This window comes from Elgaria multicarinata, chromosome 11 (genome assembly GCF_023053635.1).
Source record: "Elgaria multicarinata webbii isolate HBS135686 ecotype San Diego chromosome 11, rElgMul1.1.pri, whole genome shotgun sequence".
In the NCBI taxonomy this organism is placed as follows: domain Eukaryota; kingdom Metazoa; phylum Chordata; class Lepidosauria; order Squamata; family Anguidae; genus Elgaria; species Elgaria multicarinata.
This window is the reverse complement of record NC_086181.1, coordinates 34208990-34229432: the sequence shown is the minus strand read 5'-3', so window position 1 is coordinate 34229432 and position 20443 is coordinate 34208990. Positions and strand designations below refer to the sequence as shown.

Below are 20443 nucleotides of genomic sequence, written 5' to 3'. Positions count from 1 at the left end.
GGTTTTCAAACCTCTAGCTGCTGACATTACTGTTACTAATGATTATGTTTCTAGCCTGGCGTTTAGCTCTGTTTGCCACAGCTGCCCCCCCAAATAGAAATACATAGCAGAGATAGCCATCAATTGGAAAGGAGATGACTGCATTTGAATATATCTGATTTATACCATATCACTTATGGATCATCTATGACAAATTATTTTTTCTATTTTGTATAACAGGTGTGATATGCATTATGTTTAACTTCTGTATTTCTTGTTTTTCTCTTTTTCTGTTGGTGTATGCTTTTTATGAAAAAGGCCATTAGCCAAAAGCAATCGAATTTGACTGGCTTATAAGCTCACCTAGTAACCTTCATAGAAGAGCAGAGATTTGAAGCAAAGTTTTCCTGGTCCTAGTCTGACACTCTACCCACTGGCCCTCTGACTAGTTGGGGGTGTTCTTGACGTAGCATGCTTATGACAAAGCCTTTGGCCATATGAAATAACAGGGCAGGGAAGGAGCCACAGCTCAAAGGCAGAACATGTGCTTTGCATGCAGAAGTTCAATCCCTGAATTTCCAATTAAAAGGGTCAGGTAGCAGGTGATGGGAATGGCCCGAGCTGACATGGCAGCTTCCTATATTCTAGGATGACCATATGGAAAGGAGGACAGGGCTCCTGTCTCTTTAACAGTTGTGTAGAAGACCTCTTTTGTATCTGGTCACACTAGGCAGGGCTCCTGCAGCTTTAGCTCCTGCAGCCCTGTCCTCCTGTTCATATGGTCACCCTAAAGCTGCAGGATTTGTTCCAAAATGCAGAATTTGGATTCTTTGGGTGTAAAATTTAGCTGCAAAGTGGGTGACCGTATGAAAAGGAGGATAGGGATCCTGTATCTTTAACAGCTGTACAGAAAAGGGAATTTCAGCAGGTGTCATTTGTATGCATGCAGCACCGGGTGAAATCCCCTCTTCGTCACAACAGATACAAAAGAGGGCAGGGCTCCTGTAGCTTTAACTGTTGTGATGAAGAGGGGATTTCACTAGGTGCTGCATGTGTACAAATGACGCCTGCTGAAATTACCTTTTCTATTCAACTGTTAAAGTTACAGGGGCCCTGTCCTCCTTTTCATATAGACACCTTACATATTCAAGAAGGGCAGAGGGAGAAAGATGCAGGATGAAAGAGTGTCTAGAACAGCCTTCCTCTACCTGGGGCACTCCAGATGTGTTGGACTGCATCTCCCAGAATGCCCCAGCCAGCTGGCTGGGGCATTCTGGGAGTTGCAGTCCAACACATCTGGAGCGCCCCAGGTTGAGGAAGGCTGCTCTAGAATAAATATCTTAATTTCTGAATGAATCCCTTACTGGAGAGGGGAACGGGGTTTGCCAAGAGTTTGCAGCTGCCTCTAGTTTGGAAACACATCGCGGCAGAACGTGGTGCCATAATGGAGGAATTTTTGGTTTTAACACTTACCAAGATATGCGTTGCTCATATCCTCAGCGGTGCCAGAGACATTAATGAAATGTGAGTTTCTGCTGCTGTTCTGATACAGAAACACCCCTCCGGACCAGTCGTAGGCTCCCACAGCTCCTAAGAAAGTCCCTTCCTAAATCATGGCAAAACAGGGAGGCCCCAAAGCAGGAAAATGTAAATGAAAGGAAGCAATAAGAAAGGATTAAAAATGGAAAATGCAAATGCTGGCTTGTAGCATAGCATCCCCTGCAGTTGCAGTTCAACATTGCAATACATTCTAATTCCAAGGAGAAAGTGGCTCCCTTGTTGAGTTTCCTATCCTGGCTCCCTTTGGCTCACAGGACCCATCCTGTTTGGTTCTGAAATTGGATGGTTACAATCAGTGTTGTGCATGCTATGTAACTGCAGAGTTGCTGGTTATTTATTTATTTACTGTGCTGGGAACTTCATCACATGATGCATGCATACAAATGACACCTGCTGACATTTCAATTTCAATGCAACTGTTAAAGATACAGGAGCCCTGTCCTCCTTTTCATATGGTCACCCTAGTAGACTACTTACAAATTAAGGGCAGCAGAGAGGGAGCAAACCTAGCCTACCTTGGGAGGGAATTCCACCACCTTGGAGCAGCCACCAAAAAGGCCCTCTCTCATGTCCCTACCAAATGCGCCCCTGATGGGCCTCTTTCTTGTGGGGATATTTTCTGGGTTGTTTTTAAAGCATGCCTCTGGGCCTTCTGGCTATTCATTTCATTTATATCCTGGCGTCCTATCATATGGTGGCAGTCCGTAAAGTTCTCAAGCAGACTCTCATTCAGACACAGACCAGGCTGAGACCTGCTTCGTTCCAGCAAACTTGCTGCATCATGAACCATCAGACCACAGTCTGGCCACTGGGGAAAGTTTAGAAATGCCTCTCACCGCCTTCACTACCAGGGCCGGTGCTACCATAGAGGCCACTCAGGCGGCTGCCTAGAGCGCCAAGCTAAGAGGAGCGCCGGGCACAGCACAGCAATCACACGCATTGGCTGTGAGCCGGCCCGGCCTGAGGATTCTGGGCCTGGGCGGGCGAGATGGCACCCTGCGCCCACCCAGCCAAAGCGAAGCCAGGGACGCTGGGGTGGGGGTGGGGCGGCTCCACATTCGGACTTCCGGAACGCGCTCGGAAGATAGAGAAAGAAAGAGAATGTATGGGTGAACGGGGTGCATAGGGTCTTTGAGTGAATGCATGTGTTCATGCGTGTGTTTGTTTGGAGTGAGTGATGCTGAGTGTGTGTGTGCGCACACACGTGTGAGTTGAGGGGGATGATTTGGAGGTGATATTCCTATTAAATAATGCATTTTAGACCCATAGACGTTCCTTTCCAATTTGTTTGCTATAATTGGCATGACGTATTTCTTGCACTTTAAAATAAATTTAGCAGTTTCAAGTTTTGTGCTTCTTATTTTTTCCAGGAAACATCTGTTCTTAAAAATCAAAGTTGGCATTTTTTTTGGGGGGGGGGGGTATTGAAAGCAGCTCACCTTGCCTAGGGCGCAAAATAGTCTGGCACCGGCCCTGTTCACCACCTTCCATTACTCTCGGTGGTTCCCTTCCTCCACAACACAGATCTCAAAGTTTTTGAATAGACAGAATCATGCAAACCTAAGCAAATCTATCTCTGTAAACTTCATTGGCATCATTCTGGTCACGGGTAATGTAGGAAGTTCCTAGATTTGGAATGCATTAAATTGGGTTTTCCACATGTTTTTTGAGGGGTTAGAATGACTCACCGGGGTCAGCAGGGCACTGAATCCTTCCTGGGACATTTCCAGCTGGAAGGAACTGCTGCTCTGGGATTGTGTACCTGGAGGGAGAAATAAGGATGAGACACAGGCAAACAGGAAAAGCGCCCAACAAAAGTTACAATGAAGTTACAACAAAATCCCTTCTTTTCATTGTTAGTAGTTACTCTGGCCTAGGCTTGTTTGCGGTCTAGTGCAGGGGGTTAATCTGAATTAGGCTTCACCAATGTTTAGTGCTAGTACCTGTTCCAATTGGTGGTGCTCAGCTCCAAAACATGTGAGGTGACAAAGAGAGCATGTTTAAAGCATATGTGTTGCGAACCACCCAGAAAGCGTCAGCTATTGGGTGGGATAGAAATGTAATCAATAAATAAATACGTGCGACCCATTTTTGACGGGAATTTCCATGCCAGTCAGATGCTGAGGGAACATCAGTGTCCTGGGAGAGGACTGCAAGTGTGTCACGAAAGGGAGGTCATTAATTAAATAATGAAAACCGAATTACACACCCACTACGTCTCCAGCAATGGACATTTGCTCCTGCACGCTAGTACAGAAGCCGGGGGGCGGGGGGGGGGTGGAGTTGCAAAAGCATTTGGGACACTCACTGATGTCCTTTGTTGTTGGTTTTTAGGATTACCAGGTGGAAAGGACTGAGAATAGATGAGGGACGATGGCAGCAGCACTAGCAAGATCGCAAAGGGCGGCACGGCTTTTCAACGCTCATGCCGGGTGGCTCTGATCAGCATGGTGGATTGCAGTGACATGCGGTCAAGGGCTAAAACATATTTTTTTTTCTAGTGTAAAAGTGCTTGTAGGAATACCCTCAAGTTCCTCCTAGAGTGCAGGACACGGAATAATGGGCTAAAGTTGCAGGAAGCCAGATTCCAGCTGGACATCAGGAAAAACTTCCTGACTGTTAGAGCAGTATGACAATGGAACCAATTCCCTAGGGAGGTTGTGGGCTCTGTCACACTAGATGCCTTCAAGAGGCAGCTGGACAAACATCTGTCAGGGGTGCTTTAAGGTGGATTCCTGCATTGAGCAGGGGGTTGGACTCAATGGCCCTATAGGCCCCTTCTAACTCCACTATTCTATGATTCTAAAAAGGTAGAGAGAGAAGAAAGAGCAAGAGAGAAAGTTGATATGTTTACTTTTCTTAGAGCCCCGGTAGTACCTTCAATGGCAAAGATTTTATCCTGCAGCTGATCCTGGATGCCATTGAGGGCATTAAAATTGTACACTGTGAAGACGTGCTCAGTGTCAGGCTCAGAGGCAATGTCTTTCAGCTCCTGAATGGCTTTGTTACTTGAAAAAGCAGTGCCAACCTTCATGGAAAGAAAGACAGAATGTAATGACATCACAAACTATGGGCTTTGCTACAGGAGCAATTTATTCAGTGCTTATGATTGTTCACTCATGGAAGTTAGCAGGTCCTTTACACAACATTGTCAACCTCCAGGACATCTCACATGCTTTTCCCTTTTTATCCCACTTTCAAAAATATTGGAGATAATGTGAAAAGGGACGTTATTTTGATCTACTGGCTGTGTGAAATGTCAGCATAGCGCTATAGTGCACTATAATGACACCGCCATCTAGTGGCTGTAAACTGAAATACACAGAAACATATAGAATTTGCCAAGGATGGACTTTCCTAGAATTCAAACCACATGTTCGCCATGTAAAGGAGCCCATTGTAATCTCGCAAAGAAACCAAAAGCAGAAAGCCCCAATAAGGATGCAGTTTTTTTGCTTAATGTAGAAAAGCTCTGAATCTTGTAGGTCCTATGACACTCTGCAAGTATATGCCACACAGCAGTTGCATGTAGCAACAAATGTGGTACATGCAAAAAGCAATTGCATTTCTGTTCAATATCCCCACAGTAAACATTCTGCCCGGCAGAAATAGTGGCGCAACTTTGGATGTATCTTTCGTTCAAACCTAAATTGGTATAACAGACATTTGCTTGCTCCAAGGAATACTTGGGTACCATAGTTCTGTGAACTATAATTCTCAGGTGTCTCTGGGGAAAGTCATGACAGTTAAAACTAATTCAAAGTCAGTATAAAAGTAGTGTAGATTAGGTCCTGCAACAAACAAACAATTTTTAATACACAAATAAAGTGATTGTGCTAAAAGATCCCCACCCCCAGGATTTGAATCAGTTCTGATTTGTTTGTGGATTTCCTAATATGGGATTGTGGTGGATCAGGGCCAAAGCATATAGCTGGTTACCATGGAGATGCAGGGAAAAGAGGAGTTATGGCATTTAGAATGGCAGTTGGGAGATATGGAGGGGAAATTATGAGAAGTTTGTGGAAAGGGGAGCATATGAGTTATTTATGCTGCTATGGAGCTATTTTCATGTTGCCTTTTCACTCAAAATATTCAGATCCTGTTATTTATAAAGTAAAGTCAACTCCTGTTTTTGAGGAAAAGATCAGGAGCGTATGGTTTCCTAGACTGAGCCCACATTGGTAAGGTTTGAACACACAAAGTGTGTTTATTTTACAGGTCAAACCGAAACAATGACAACATCTATTGAATACTAAGGCTTGTACTACCTGGTCCATGATGTTGCCAGACCACATCATGGGCTAGGTAGCCCATCAACACTCTTGGTGGCTGAAAAATAGTCCTTGCATTCTTACAGGTGAAGGGGGAAAATCAGCCACTGATTTTTTGGGCACCCTAAAAAATGTTCTTTCTTTGGCTTAGAAAACTCTCCAACAACACCTCCCTCCATTTAAAAAAATCTCCCAGCATCACTATGTTGAATAGAAAAGGGTCCAAATATAAAGGTGCCAATCCACTTTGGACAAGAACCAATCCCGGTTGGTCACCACTAGCGGTGACCAAGAGCTTCTTTAAACAAGCATTTTAGAGCATACTGGTGACTGGCCACTCATGGATGTTAGCGGCTCATTTTGATGATGCTGTCAGCCTCCTGCACGTCTCCCACTCCATTCCCCAGTTTTCGAGGTAAAAAATAAACCTCAGAAAAACGGACTCTTCTGAGATATATCATATTTGTTGGGTTTTCCTGCCTTCTAAAAACAAGAGGGCACTGTTCCATTGAATTGTATGGGCCACGTGGTCGCTGATGTCTTCCTCCTGTAATTACAGCTCTTTGCAAATGGAGAAGAGAAGCAGGAAGCACAGCCATGGTAAGGGAACATGATTTTTTCCCGTCTGAAGGAGCTCCAAGAGAGTACCAGCAATTATCACTGAAAAAGGAAGGTGAATCAAATACTACTAATTAATGGCCCACTCACACATCCCTACAGCTTCACCTCTTGGAAGGTCAGATATTCCTTTAACAGGCAGCCTTCTGGGGCGCTCCAGATGTGTTGGACTGCATCTCCCAGAATGCCCCAGCTGGCTGGGGCATTCTGGGAGTTGTAGTCCAACACATCTGGAGCGCCCCAGGTTGAGGAAGGCTGATATTGATATGTCATTCAGGACCAAGTGACACATTCTGTTATTTATACTGAAAAAAGAAAAAAAGGGGGGGGGGAAGCATGATTAAATCGGCAACATTTATTATGAAGAAAAAGGAACTGTGGAGCTCAAGTCTGAATTACAGCCCTGTGCCAGTTTCCTACTGAAAATTTGCTAGCTTTTGATGCTCTTTGCCACTAAAGGTGCAGTTTGCAGTAAACATTCCTTTCAAATGGAGATAGCAGGGAGACATGATTTTCATCGGGAAACTGGTGCGGGATTGATCTGGGCTGCTTTTCCTTCAAAATAAAAACAGCCATTTAAGAAATACTTTCAATGGGTTTCTCTATATTAAAGAAAATCCCGCAGCCTTACCGGGGTTTTGTCTTCCAGAGTCTTTGCTGGTTTACAATAGACACAGTACATGCACGTCCCCCCTTGTTTTTCCAGGTTCCTTTGTGGGCACATTGTATCTGTTTCATTTATACAGCCAGTAGATGGCACAGCAAAATTTCTACAGTATTGTGCGATTCTTGAATTATACCACCTCTCTGACGGTAGTTTTTGGTGGTTTGGGGTTGTTACTTCAATTTCAACGATTTATAAAATGGCAGAATAAACCTAAAATATTATGAGCGAGGCACTGGAAGTTGACAACATCATGAACAGCACCCATGAACTTCCGTGAGTAAACAATCATGAGTGCACGATAAATGTCTCATGTAAAAATGCTAAAAACGCTTTAATAATGTGATGTTGCCATTTGGCCCTCACACTTATCATCTATACAATGGGGGGAGGGGATTTAGAAAGTCCCAGAACTGAGTGACAGCCTTCAATCCCCAAAGGGAATTACATGCATGTTGTGCGGGCAGACACCCACCCACCCACATATCTCCAAGCAGGCAGACTGTTCCCGAAGGAGATTTAAAGGGCTCAAATATGGAGCTGATGACGTTCGTTGAACAAGTCGAGCTAATTTTCTTCCAAGGAACTCCTTGCAATAGTCTCACCCCGATAGCATAGCGGATGATCCCAATTCGGTTGGCCTCTGGTATCACTTGGCTGTATGGCGTGTTGTCTGTCTTCTCCCCATCCGTTATCACAATGAGAATCTTGGTGGCCCCGATCCGGGATCCTTTACGTGATGTGAACAGTTCTTTCCTTGAGAAGAAAAAGGAAGGCGAAGTGACATAGTGAGTTGATTGCTTAAACATTACCACAAAAATCTTAAGGAACAAAGACAGACAGACAGAGACTTAGGGAAGGCAGCAAGAAGAGAAGAGGGGGACAGGCTGTTCCGGGGGTGGGGGGTGGCTTTGAGGGACATACACTACTTTGTTGATGGCTGTGGCTGTGTGGGTCCATCCACGAATCTGGTCAATATCCATTACGAGCTGCGCTGGGTCATGACTGTTGAAATTGAAGTGTTCTCTGAATTCATCTGAAAACTGCATGAGGGCAAACTGGTAGAAAGAAGAGGAAAACAGTGTTAGGGGAATGTACTGTGTATGCACCAGTTCGAGAGGAGAATAACATGGTGGTGGTGGTGGTACACATATGCTCTTTTGGAACAGCCTTCCTCTGAAGTCATCAGCTCTTGCCTATCAAATGACAAGAGGACAGGAAGTTGCCATATACCAGATCAAAGAGGGAGTGCAGGGTTTCCAGCAGTCCTCTGGATTCTGGAGCCCCCCACCCCCGCCCTCTTCCTGGCTTTCGATGACCAATCACCGGTCGCCCTCTGCCAGGACTGCTCCCGCCCCAGTTCGGCCACAAAGCATGGTCAGATGGCAGAAAAGTCAGGGTAAGCCCCAACTTTTCAGCTGCAGATCTTCGGCTCTTTGTCCCGAGGTGGCTCCGAATCGTCGGCTGCATCATATAACCAATGCAGTGTGGATTCTGAGACACCCCAGGGCAAAGTCAACATATAGGCAGCCCCCCCCATACCCCAGGGAAAGGCAGGGACCAAGGGGCACAGATTGCGTACTATTAACATATAGTATTAATAATTGAAAAATGTTGTCAATGGCCTCTCTGAGTGGCATGGGACAAGTGATGCTTCATTTCCGCCCATCCAACCCTTACAGCAGAAAAGGACACGAAGTTTCCCCAGGACATCATTGGATTGGGCAATGCTGACATGCGGCATGGCACTGCCAAAGAATCTATTACCCGTGTGTTTCTTCCGGAGAGTCTCCTGATGATCTCAGAAACAAAAACCTTCATCCTTTCGAAGTCTGGTGCGCTGATGCTGCCCGAGCCATCAATCAAGAACACAATGTCTGTTGGCCGAACAGTGCATTCTGGATTGGGGGGGGGGGAGGGACATGGATGTAAAGAGATATAAGTGGGTACCAATTTGTAAGTTGCCTCCTTTTATAATGAGGTTCATCAGACGAGCATGTTTATCGCACGCTCACTACTGCCCACTTACGGATGTGCAAGCACCCTTTAGACGACAACGTCCACCTCCAGATACTTCCACTCATTTTTCCGTCACAAAATAGACCCCTTTTAATCTGACTTTTTTTTTAAAAAAAAATGGAACGTGCCACAATCTCCCGCTGTGTGCGGGAAAAGCGGCATGCTACAAACGGCCCCTGAATGGGCCACCTGGTCTTTGTTTACCTCCTCTTTCCCCTCCGGGCAGAAAAAGGAAGTAATGAGGGACAAAAGTAGGGGTGGAGACAGTAAGGAAACATGATTTTCCCCTGTGTGATGACGCTGAATTAGTTGCTGAACCATTTTGGAAGTGAAACAAGCCAATTAATAGCAGCAAGGCTCAAAGTCATCAATTTATTTATTTATTTATGTATTCATTTATCACCCAACTGACAAAAGACTGCTTCTCAACAGTTGTGGGGGGAAATCAGTGTGTTAATCAATGTGCCTTAAAATTTGAGCCTCTGTTCTTTATGCCACATTTCCATATAAATCTGTATCAAATTTTATTTCACAGTAGAATGGTCATTTTAAAACCTGGATTCATCTTCATAGGTCTCCGCGGACCTCATCTAATCTACACATGCATGAGCCTAATCTAATCTACACAAGTGTGAGCATGTGACTATATATCATGAAGGGAGGAGATATCAGGAGTAGCCATGGTTGAAGACAGACGCCATGGTTGAAGGTGATTTAAAAGACAAATCATGATTCATAATACTTACATCCATTTCCCTTTTGCTTCTAGTAAACAGGGTTTTGTGTTTTTCATTGCTCCAAAAACCTACCAAACCTGTTTGCAACTTTGGGTGGTCCAGGACTCAATTTCTCCCCCCAACCCACTGCCACTACTCCAACACTTTTTTAAAAAAGGAAAAAAAAAGGTGGCGGTCCCAGTTTGCTGCTGAAATTCAGTGGCAAACCGCTACAATGGCTTAGAATAAGCTAAAGGTCTAAGTCTCCATAATAACTCACACACACACACTTTCCTTACAGTAAAAAAAAAAGGTTCAGCGGAGAAATGGGGCCCACTAGGACTACATGTGGCTCACAGACCATGTGTAGCCCACGCCTAGTCCAGAGGCAGAGGGGGGAAAGGTAAATATGTGTGCACAGCATGGGGAATGGTGCCTTTCTCAAACCGTTTTTCACTCTTAGAAAATTATTGTCCATTTCCACTTGTAGTAACTCCATCCTCCAAACAATGGAACAGTTTGGAAAAGCAACCTGTATGTTTACACACATCTCTGCAACCTTGAAAAATTAAAGCTGAAATTTTGTCAGAAAGCTCATGTACCCTGTTTCATACTAAGTACTGCATGTGTAAAATTACAGGAGTCCAAGAACAATGCCTAAATCCTAGAGCATCTCTACATTAAGGGGAATCACATTGTTTGTCCAGGGCTTTTGTGCTTCCTGCTTTTTTTGGCGCGATTGTTATGGGCTGCATTACATGGGTGGAGAGGGGCCACAAGGTTTGAATTGAACTGAATTGAATACTTCCCTTCAGTTCACTTCAATGAGACAGTGCCATTTAGCAGCAGAAGATCCCACTTTTTTCAGGATGTTACCACTTTAAAAGTGGTTCTTTTCATGGCGGATTTTCCCGGGAATACCACGGGAGACATCCTGGTCATTGACGATATCATGTAAATGACCTGCAAACTTTCATGAGTGGCCAAAAGGGAATTTCAGCAGGTGTCATTTGTATATATGGAGAACCTGGTGAAATTTCCTCTTCATCACCACAGTGAAAGCTGCAGGTGCCCTGCCCTCTTTTAAATCTGGTCACTCTAGTATAGCTCCTGCACTTTAACTGTTGTGATGAAGAGGGGAATTTCACCAGGTGCTGCATGCATACAAATGACACCTGCTGAAATTCCCTTTCCTATGCAGCTGTTAAAGATACAGGAGCCCTGTACTCCTTTTCATATGGTCACCCTACCCCATACTGTTTCTTGCACCACCAAATTCCATATAGCGGTCTCCTTCCTTCCTTCCTTCCTTCCTTCCTTCCTTCCTGTTTGACCCCACTCTGTAGCCTCAAGATCTCACCTGGCAAAGTCTCTGGAAAGTGCTGGAGTTTCTGGAGATTCTGATTCAGTAGAAAGCAATATCCATTCACATACATATTCTTCCCACAGGCTCGGTGAACTGTGGGGCCGCACACCTTAAAGGAAACAAGAGTGGAGGGACGGGGCTTAGCAAGGGCAACACTGGTGGAAATGTACCTCTCAGCACCTGGGCTCCAAAACTGAAGCCAGGGTCAGGCCGTTTTGCATCCTGGAGCAGAATAGCAAATGGCTCCCTCCCTCTCCCAAGGGACATAGTACCCAAGCTGGCCAGGTTGCTTTGTTACTGGAAGCAAAAAACCACAAAAAAAAATCAGTGCCTCTCCCTGGCAGTAAAAATACAATAACAAATTCAGTTAATAACAATTTGCTGCCCTTTCATGACATCCCTCCCCCCATGCTTCGTGTAGTATTAGTTGAATTTGATTTTCTCCCATGCTTGCTTTTAAATATGGAGCTCCTTCATATGGGGATGGGGGAAATCCTGTTCCTTTACTATGGCTCTGATTCCTGCTTCTCTTCCGCATTTGCAATGAGCTGTAAATTACATGAGGAAGACAGCAGCCACCACGTGGCTTGTACAAGCTCAATGCAGTTGAATGGGACAGCGCCCTCTAGTGGGCATTTTTAATGCAACTTTGCCTGCACATGGCAGGAAAACCCAACAAATACAGATATATCCCAGAAAAGTTGCATTTTCTTCAGTTTATTTTTTAGAGCTGAAACCGGGAAATGGAGCGAGAGACTCACAGGAGGCTGACAGCGACATCAGAATGACCTGCAAACGTCCGTGAGTGGCCAGTCATGAGCGTGCTATAAAACGTTCATTTGAAGAAGCCCGTGGTATTTTATATAACAATTGCTTTACTGCAGTGGTTTTTTTATTCCTAGCTGGCTTGAAATTATTCATACTTAAGGGCAGGGCAGGGCATACATTTTTAAATTAAATAATTACATACATAATTAACATGATTATGTATATACCTACCAAGACCTGAGAATTCTGGGCAACCAAGGACAAACCAAGGGACATATTAACAGCATCTGCCGGTCCTGAAAGGAGTAAGAAATGCACACTAAGCTGAATAATAATAATAATAATAATAATAATAATAATAATAATAATAATAATAATCAGGATTGGCGTCAAGGGTAGCACAGTTGGGCATCTGTTGAGGCCCCATTTCCCAGCAGGAACACCCTGGAGTTGCTCCTCTTCTTCACCATGGCAACCTGCTTGTTTTCCAGCCTCTCGCTTAGGCCCAGACCATGGTGGTGGTGAAAAGGAGCAGCAGTCGTTGCGGTGGCCTGCTTGTTCCTTGGCTCTCTGCCTGTCAAGCGAGCATAGTAGCAATGATGAAGAAGGGAATAAGGAGCAGTAGCCACTCGTGATAATGGTGATAAGAAGGTGGAGTCACTGAAGGAGCGCTCCAAAAAAAACCAGTGACCTCAAAAAAAGAAGCTGTCATTGATGATGGTTTATAGTGTCCCCAATGTATTTGGCACATGTCAACATAACGTATACCTACAGAAAACAAAACAAACAAACAACCCACCATCCCTTCCCCCAAGAATTTACAAACTGAATAAACTAAAGTCCAGGAATTCTGGATTCAACTAATCCATCTCTCCCGTTGTTAGACTACAACCTTCATTACACCAGTGTTATACTGTGAAATCACTGCGAATTGCATGCAAAGGAACTCCGAAGTTTTCCAGTTTATAATCTGCTTTGACTGTGAAGCACTCCCATGCATCCTGCTTTAATTGTGCTATAAAGCCAAAAGACCCGTCCTATTTTGCTACCCCTTTAAGAGTGAATCATTTGTTGTTTTCCGAGCGGCCACTGGGGGCGCAAGAGGTTTAAACTACCAATTAAACAAATGCTTACATCTGCGTAAGTTTTAAAGATAAAGGCATCAAACTTGGCACAGTAATAGATATTAAGGAGAGCTTTAAGCATACCAAATTTGAATTGGATTGGGTCATCTGTTGATTTTTTACATTTCTCCCCTTTAACCCCTTTCCTGGTATGCAAAGGATCTTCGGAGCGCTGCCGCCCGGGGTGCGATTTAGCTAGCAACAACAACAACGACAGTGTTATGCTGTAGGGGTTAATTCGAGGGAAACAGGTACGTGGGATGAAGCTCTACATAACTCCCTCGGTGGAAAAAGCCCAGAACTTGCTCCTACATAGATTCATCCCCTGAACTTAACCCACTAAACTTTTCTTCCAGACTGTTTGGGGAACCAATCTTACCACTTCCCTTTTCTCGCAAAAACCTAATTCCTTTCTCAAAGAAGGAGCCCAAAGACGATTTCCCCTGGCCCAGAGTCTGTTTCCCAGGACATGTTCCCTAGAACCCCAAGTGTCCATCAGGGCCAGCGGAAGGGTTTTGTTATTTTTACTGAGGTTAATTGTCATGAACAATGCAATTTTCAACAGGGATTGCATCTGTAACCCACCACCAACACCAAAATCCCCCCTGCATGGCAATTCAACTTAGAAAAAATCTTTCCATTCATGCCAATGGGATCTCTGCAGGTAAAAGCAAGCGACTGCAAAGGCGTGACTCAGTGGTGACAGCTGCCTACACTTCTCCGATCCTGAACTAAGCCTCTTTGTCCTTCTCCCCACAAAAACAGGAACATCACACACTCAGGGAACTAGTCTGACTGGAGAAAGCAAACTACTGCGGCGATTGTGTGAGTGAGGAATTAGTGAACCAAAGGCTTGGATCTTTGCCAGCAAAAGCAAGCCACGGCGAAGGGGCGATTCAGTGCAACTATGTGATAGCTTCATCCCACGTACCTGTTTCCCTCGAATTATCCCTACAGCGCTAAGCTGTCAGCGTTGTTGCTGTTGTTGCTACTGGGCAGCTAGGTCCTTGGCATATCAGAAAGTGGGTTTAAGGGGGGAGAATGTAAAAAAATCATAACAAATCGACGGATGACCCAATCCGATTCAAATTTGGTATGCTTAAAGCTCTCCTTAGTATCTATTACTGTGCCAATTTTGAAGTCTTCATCTTTAAACCTTACGCAGATGTAAGCATTTGTTAAATTCATATCAAATCCTGCTCCTGCGCCCCAGTGGCCGCTCGGATGATACGCTCGGAATCTAGTATCAAAATACGGCGAGTCTTTTGCTTTTATAGCACAATTAAAGCAGGACACATGGGAGTACTCCACAATAAAAGCAGATTATAAACTGGAAAACTTCGGAGACTTTTGCATGCAATTCGCAGGTCTTGGCTCCACGTCTTGGACAGTTCCTTTAGTATTCCGACTGGTTCTAACTGAAAACCGGAGCGGATTCACCACCCCGCTGGCATTGGAGCCACTAGCCTCTACTGCAAGTCTCTCCAGCCCATTCCTTCTTCCCTCCCCAAGCAGGAGCAGAACCTGGATTCCCAGCTGTACTTTTTCACTTGGAAGCAACTATCTAGGTAGAAAACATAGGGGTGATTAATACCTACGTTGGATGTGAATCTCCCGACAGCCACCTGAAATATAGGCGCACTGGTAGATTTTACCCGTTTCGTTCACTTGTCCTTTCTGGAGGGGAGCCCCAACCAACACCCTGTTGGATGGAGAACAGAGAGATTATTAACATTTCTATAGTGCCACGCCCATCAACATACATGGTGGTTTTCAATGACTGGGTCTGCACAATCACAGAGAGAAAATAAGCCATGGCGGCTTATTTCACTTTCCCGCATGAACTGGTCATAGAATCATAGAATAGTAGGGTTGGAAGGGGCCTATAAGGTCATCAAGTCCAACCCCCCCCCCCCATGAGCCACCTAGTTTGCATAATTACCTTCACAAGGCACAGGACGTTGTGACATCTGGACCCAGTGATGGCAGATGGATGGAGTAGTTTACATACTATACTGAAACCCATAGCTTGGTCTAGGGTTGCTAGATGGCTTATAAACCGCCCCAGGCACCTACCCTTCGCAGATTCGGATGTCATGACAGCCTGCGCCCAGCAAGGGTAATTATGCTAATTAGGCAGCACAGGGAAGAAAAATAAGCCACTGTGGCTAATTTTCCATCCAGGACTCTAGGATGTAACCTAAGGGAACAAAGGGAACAAAATGAAGGGAGAGGCCAGAGAAACAAAGAATGAACCTGATCCAATGTGGTTATTCCTGTTTCAGCTGCATTTAAGGGATTAAGCTAAAGGCTTTGCAGAAAAGGTGAAGTTTGAGAAAGAAGAGGTCCTGGAAGAAAGGTCCAGATATACAGAAAAGCATCGGGAGAATTGGGAGAGAGTCGTTCAGTAGAGAGGCAGGGTCTGGAAACAAAGCCCTATGAAGAGAGACTGAAAGAACTGGGCATGTTTAGCCTGGAGAAGAGAAGATTGAGGGGTGACATGAAAGCACTCTTAGAAATACTTAGAAGGTTGTCACACAGAGGAGGGCCAGGATCTCTTCTCGATCCTCCCAGAGTGCAGGACACGGAATAACGGGCTCAAGTTAAAGGAAGCCAGATTCCAGCTGGACATCAGGAAAAACTTCCTGACTGTCAGAGCAGTGCAACAATGGAATCAATTACCTAGGGAGGTTGTGGGCTCTCCCACACTAGAGGCCTTCAAGAGGCAGCTGGACAAGCATCTGTCAGGGATGCTTTAGGGTGGATTCCTGCATTGAGCAGGGGGTTGGACTCGATGGCCTTGTAGGCCCCTTCCAACTCTGCTATTCTATGATTCTATGAAAGGCGGGGCAGAAGTAAGACCAGAAACTGAAGGTTGGGCCAGGCCATCAAGAATGGCAATCCGGGACCTTGCTCTCAATGTATATATCCCGTGCCCTTGCTTGTGCCTTATTTCCAGCCCCACAGCCTCCTCACAACCCAGAGCCCAAATCCACTTGTTCTTACGAGTTCTCGGTCTGTGCCACACTTCCTCCAAAGCTCTGAGTTTGCACTTTGAAAATGGTTGGTGTATCCACGTCCACGCTGAATGCACAGCACCAGGGCACCAGCACAGCTGGAAATAAATGAACACTCATTGCACATAATGTGCCTCTTACACAAGACTCCACATGCACACACACACACACAGCAGTCTACATTAATTAACCCCGAATTCACCATTGCTACTCAGTTTGTTGTTGCATTTATTTTTTTTAAAAAAGTTTCTTTTTAATTTCCTTTCTAAAGGGCTGCTTATCTTTCTTCAGATGCATTCGAAAAGAACCCTTTGTTTCTTCTATCTTGAAAATGAGCATTCAAAGAAGAAACATGGGTAATATTCTTTTCAAATATGTATTGGCAATGCCCAGTAGTTGCCCCTGAAGAAATATAAGTGCTGGTATTGACATTTAAAGCCCTAAACGGTTTGGGGCCAGGTTATTTGAAGGAACGCCTCCTCCCATATGTACCTGCTCGGACCTTAAGAACATCTACAGGGGCCCTTCTCCGTGAGCCCCTGCCAAAGGAAGTGAGGCAGGTGGCTACTAACAGGAGGGCTTTCTCCGCTGTGGCACCCCGGTTGTGGAATGAGCTCCCCAGAGAGGTCTGCCTGGCGCCTACATTGTACTCCTTTCATCGCCAACTGAAGACCTTTTTATTCACTCAGTATTTTAACACTTAATTTTAACTTAAATTTAAATTATACTGTTTTAACTCTGTATTTTAACCTTATATCAATTTTGCTGCGTGGTTTTTATCCTGGTTGTGCTTTTTATACTGTATTTTGTATTTGTGTTTTTAACCTGTTGGTTGTTTTATGATGGTTTTAATTTTTGTGAACCGCCCAGAGAGCTTCGGCTATTGGGCGGTATAAAAATGTAATAAATAAAATAAATAATAAGTAAGTGGTCCCTGAGGAAAGAAATTTCCAAAATACATTGGGCAGTATAATTTGTTTTGTCCAGGCATCTGAGAACCTTTTTTTATCTTCTGATTTATTTATTTATTTATTTATTTACAATATTTATATACCGCTCCCCATTGAAAATTTTGGAGCGGCATACAAGATAAAATTAAAATAGAAACAGAATAAAACACTTAAAACAGATTTTAAAAGGACCAAATACAGTGACACCTTTTGTTCACTGACATCTTGTTTTATTGTTGTGATTGTAACAGCCTTTTGTGCCATAGACAAATAAAATGTATTCACAGTGACTCATGGCTGGACATTAAGGAAAGGCTTCCTGGAATAAAGATGTTTTCAGGAGGCTCCGAAAGAAGTGCAAAGTTGGCGCCTGCCTGACCTCCAGAGGCAGGGAGTTCCACAGGGATTCACTTTTGTGACTCCTCTCAAAAGGTGCAGCTACTGGGCATTGCCAATGCATATTAGCCAACTTAGACAAACCTTTATTGAAAGCATCCAACAGATACAAAACAAAAGGTTTTGCTGAGTAAGATGCAACCTGAGATCCACGGACTCATCAGATACAGATGCCAAAGGGGCAATCCATTGATGGGACAATCCAATTCCCTATTTCATTCCTTCTTAAGATCCTGTATATCATATTTATTCACCAATAATAAGTAGTTATAGACATGGACCCTAGGTCGATTTGCCGCACTGGCCTCAATAAGTGCTTCCAGTTGGAAGGTGTTTAGTTTGAGAAAAAGCTCAGATCCAGACTCTGTTGTATTCTGAATGCTAGAGCTCAAACCATGGTACATGTGTGCAATCGTGAAGATGAGGGCAGCTCAGGGCATGGTCCAAACAGCTTTTCCCTTGGGGAACTGAAACAAATTGATGGAGAGGTAGGTGGATGGAGATTTCAAAGGAAATTATCCATTTTCAAATGCAGTGGCTAAAATTTAAACGTACATCCTTAAAAACACCTCATAAGAAGAGAAGAAAAACCCTGCTGCATCCAGTGGAGGATGGTGGAGCAGTGAATCCGTTTTGGGTTTTGGTCAAAACCAGTCAGAACTCTAAAAGAAGAGTTCAAGGTGCAGAAGTACCTTGGATAGCTCCCTAGAGTTCTGACTGGTTCCAACTGAAACCCGGAGTGGATTCACAGCTCCCCTGACATCGGAGCCACCAGCCTCTGCTGGATACATTGGCCCAAAGGTCACCTAGCCCAACATCCTGTTTGCCACAGTGGTCAACCAGATGCCACTAGGAAGCCCATAAGCAGGTCATGAGGTCAACAGCCCTCTTACCCAGCAAGTGTCATACGGAGACCTTCTGCCTCTGATATGGGAAGAAACATATAACCATAACGACTTGTAGCCACTGGTAGCCTTATCCTCCATGAATTTATCGAGTCCCCTTTTAAAACCATCTATGTTGCTGGCGATTGCAACATCTTAAAGAAGCTGAATTCAATAGTTTAACAATGTGCTGTGTGGAGAAATATTTCCTTTTGTCTGACCCGAACCTCCCACCATTCAACTTATTGGATGACCCCGGGTTCCAGTATTATGAGGGAGAAAAATTTCCTTCCATCTGCTTTCTCCACACCACGCATAATTTTAAACACACTCGCCTTTTTTCTGAACTAGAAAGCCCAAAACGTTATAACCTTTCCTCATAGTTGATCCAGTCCCTTAATCGTTGCTGTTGTCCTTTTCTGAACTTTCTCCAAAAATACGATATCCTTTTTGAGGTGCAGAGACCAGAAACATACACAGCATTCCAAGTGTGGTTGCACCATCGATTTGTATAAAAGCATTAGGATATATTTGAAGTTCTGTTTTCGAACCCTTTCCTAATGACCCCTAACATGGCACTTGCCTTTTTCACAGGAAGCAGAGGGTCGAAATAAATGGTCAGTTCTCACAATGGAGGGGTGTAAGATGTCAGATCTCCCAAGGACCTGGGTTTTCAACCTTATTCATAAATGACTTCAACAGGCTGCTGTTTAACAGCACAGGAGCAGGGCCAGGAAAAAAAAAGTGGCAACACTGCCTGATTCTTATCTATATCATGCCCATTTCACTGCATGTTCTATTCCCTTGGCTTGATATGGTACCCTGGCTTTTTGCTGTGATGCGGGAAAATATTCACCCTGAAAAGACAGAGTTAATGCGAGGTTTGTGTGAGTCTTCCCTGCAGCATTGTCATGAGGTGAGCGCATGTTTGTAGAGTTTGCCTGTGAGACCGGAACAGAATCAATTTGTCTGAAACAATGAAGCCTATTCAGGAGGGTGAAAATGAGTAACAGAAAACCTTTTTTAATGCTGTCCCCTTAGAGTCAGAGTACTACCAGGAAAAATCAATAATTTTGGACCCTGTAGAGGGCTGTTGTTTTGCAATGGGACTTTACAGGTAAATCCTACACTTTATTTTTTTAGGATCTCTGTCTGAGCAGAGCAGGCTGCTTATTAAAGGATCCAGGCACAAAAGGTTTTGATCAATATCCCCAGTTCACACCCTCGGTTTCCCTTGCTTTCTCACTCACCTGTGCCCAGGAAGACAATCAGCAGTGGAAGATCCATGCCCCAGGGTGTGGAGTGGTTGTCAAGAGGGATGCCCCAGGCAAGCAAAAAGACCAGCAATCTAAAGAGATGCCTTTAGGGGAACTTACAGCTAAGTAGCTAAACATGTAAAGCAGAGAAGTTGCAGCTCTGCTTTACCTCATACGGAGGCTGAAAGAAAGCCCAGCCCTCAAGGGGGGCGGACAGGCTAGATCATAGTGACTCAGTGTGGCCGCTGTATATGAAACCAATGGCTTCCAAAAGTTTGGTAGTAGAATAGTGGGACCAAATATAAAAGAGGACGGTCTCCTCACCCTAACGGCTGTGTAAATAGGAGCTTGCTTGCTTTCATTCATTCTTGCAGACACGGTTTATGCTGGGGTGAGAAGAACTGTCCATGCTGATATTCTCTTTTATGCTGTTGCCAGTTGCCAAGCGGTCCTGACCTCTTCTGGCACACAGAATCATTTTATGATCCCAGTTAGCAATTCAGCTGCAGTTCATAGGGCCCTGTTTGCAATTGGCTGAGCCTGAAGGGCCAGCCAGCATCATTGGCTCTGACCAAAGGGCTCCTACGCCCCTCTCTTCCCGGGACAGCGGAAGCTTTGGCAGAGACCTTTGCCTCAGCTTGTGCATGGAAGTGAGAAGAGGGGGAGGAACGTAATATGGGAAGGCCTCTTGCCAAAGCCTCCATCGCTAAGAGAGAAGAGGTCAACGAGCCCTTTGCCCATGTCCAAGATTGGCAAAGGGCTCGTTATAATTGTGTGGCCTTTCCAATGAGGGGCTATGATGTGGTCCGGATGGGAAACCTTTGGAGGGTGGGCTTGGTCCCTGTGCTTTATTTG

At 44.6% G+C, this 20443-nt stretch overlaps 1 protein-coding gene across 1 annotated transcript in view; it reads right to left on the bottom strand.

The window, feature by feature from the left end:
* LOC134406774 (integrin alpha-X-like) overlaps nucleotides 1-19719 on the bottom strand; it is a 41068-nt gene extending 21349 nt beyond the window's left edge. Inside the window, exons 1-11 of the mRNA XM_063138339.1 lie at nucleotides 19583-19719; nucleotides 16092-16200; nucleotides 14684-14787; nucleotides 12193-12257; nucleotides 11188-11302; nucleotides 8860-8990; nucleotides 8017-8150; nucleotides 7698-7848; nucleotides 4417-4567; nucleotides 3228-3301; nucleotides 1453-1585 (exon numbers count right to left, since the gene is read on the bottom strand). Coding sequence (XP_062994409.1) covers nucleotides 1453-1585; nucleotides 3228-3301; nucleotides 4417-4567; nucleotides 7698-7848; nucleotides 8017-8150; nucleotides 8860-8990; nucleotides 11188-11302; nucleotides 12193-12257; nucleotides 14684-14787; nucleotides 16092-16200; nucleotides 19583-19619 — 1204 coding nt within the window. The 5' untranslated portion in view covers nucleotides 19620-19719. The remainder of the gene's footprint in view (nucleotides 1-1452; nucleotides 1586-3227; nucleotides 3302-4416; nucleotides 4568-7697; nucleotides 7849-8016; nucleotides 8151-8859; nucleotides 8991-11187; nucleotides 11303-12192; nucleotides 12258-14683; nucleotides 14788-16091; nucleotides 16201-19582) is intronic.
* Nucleotides 19720-20443: the final 724 nt, after the last annotated feature.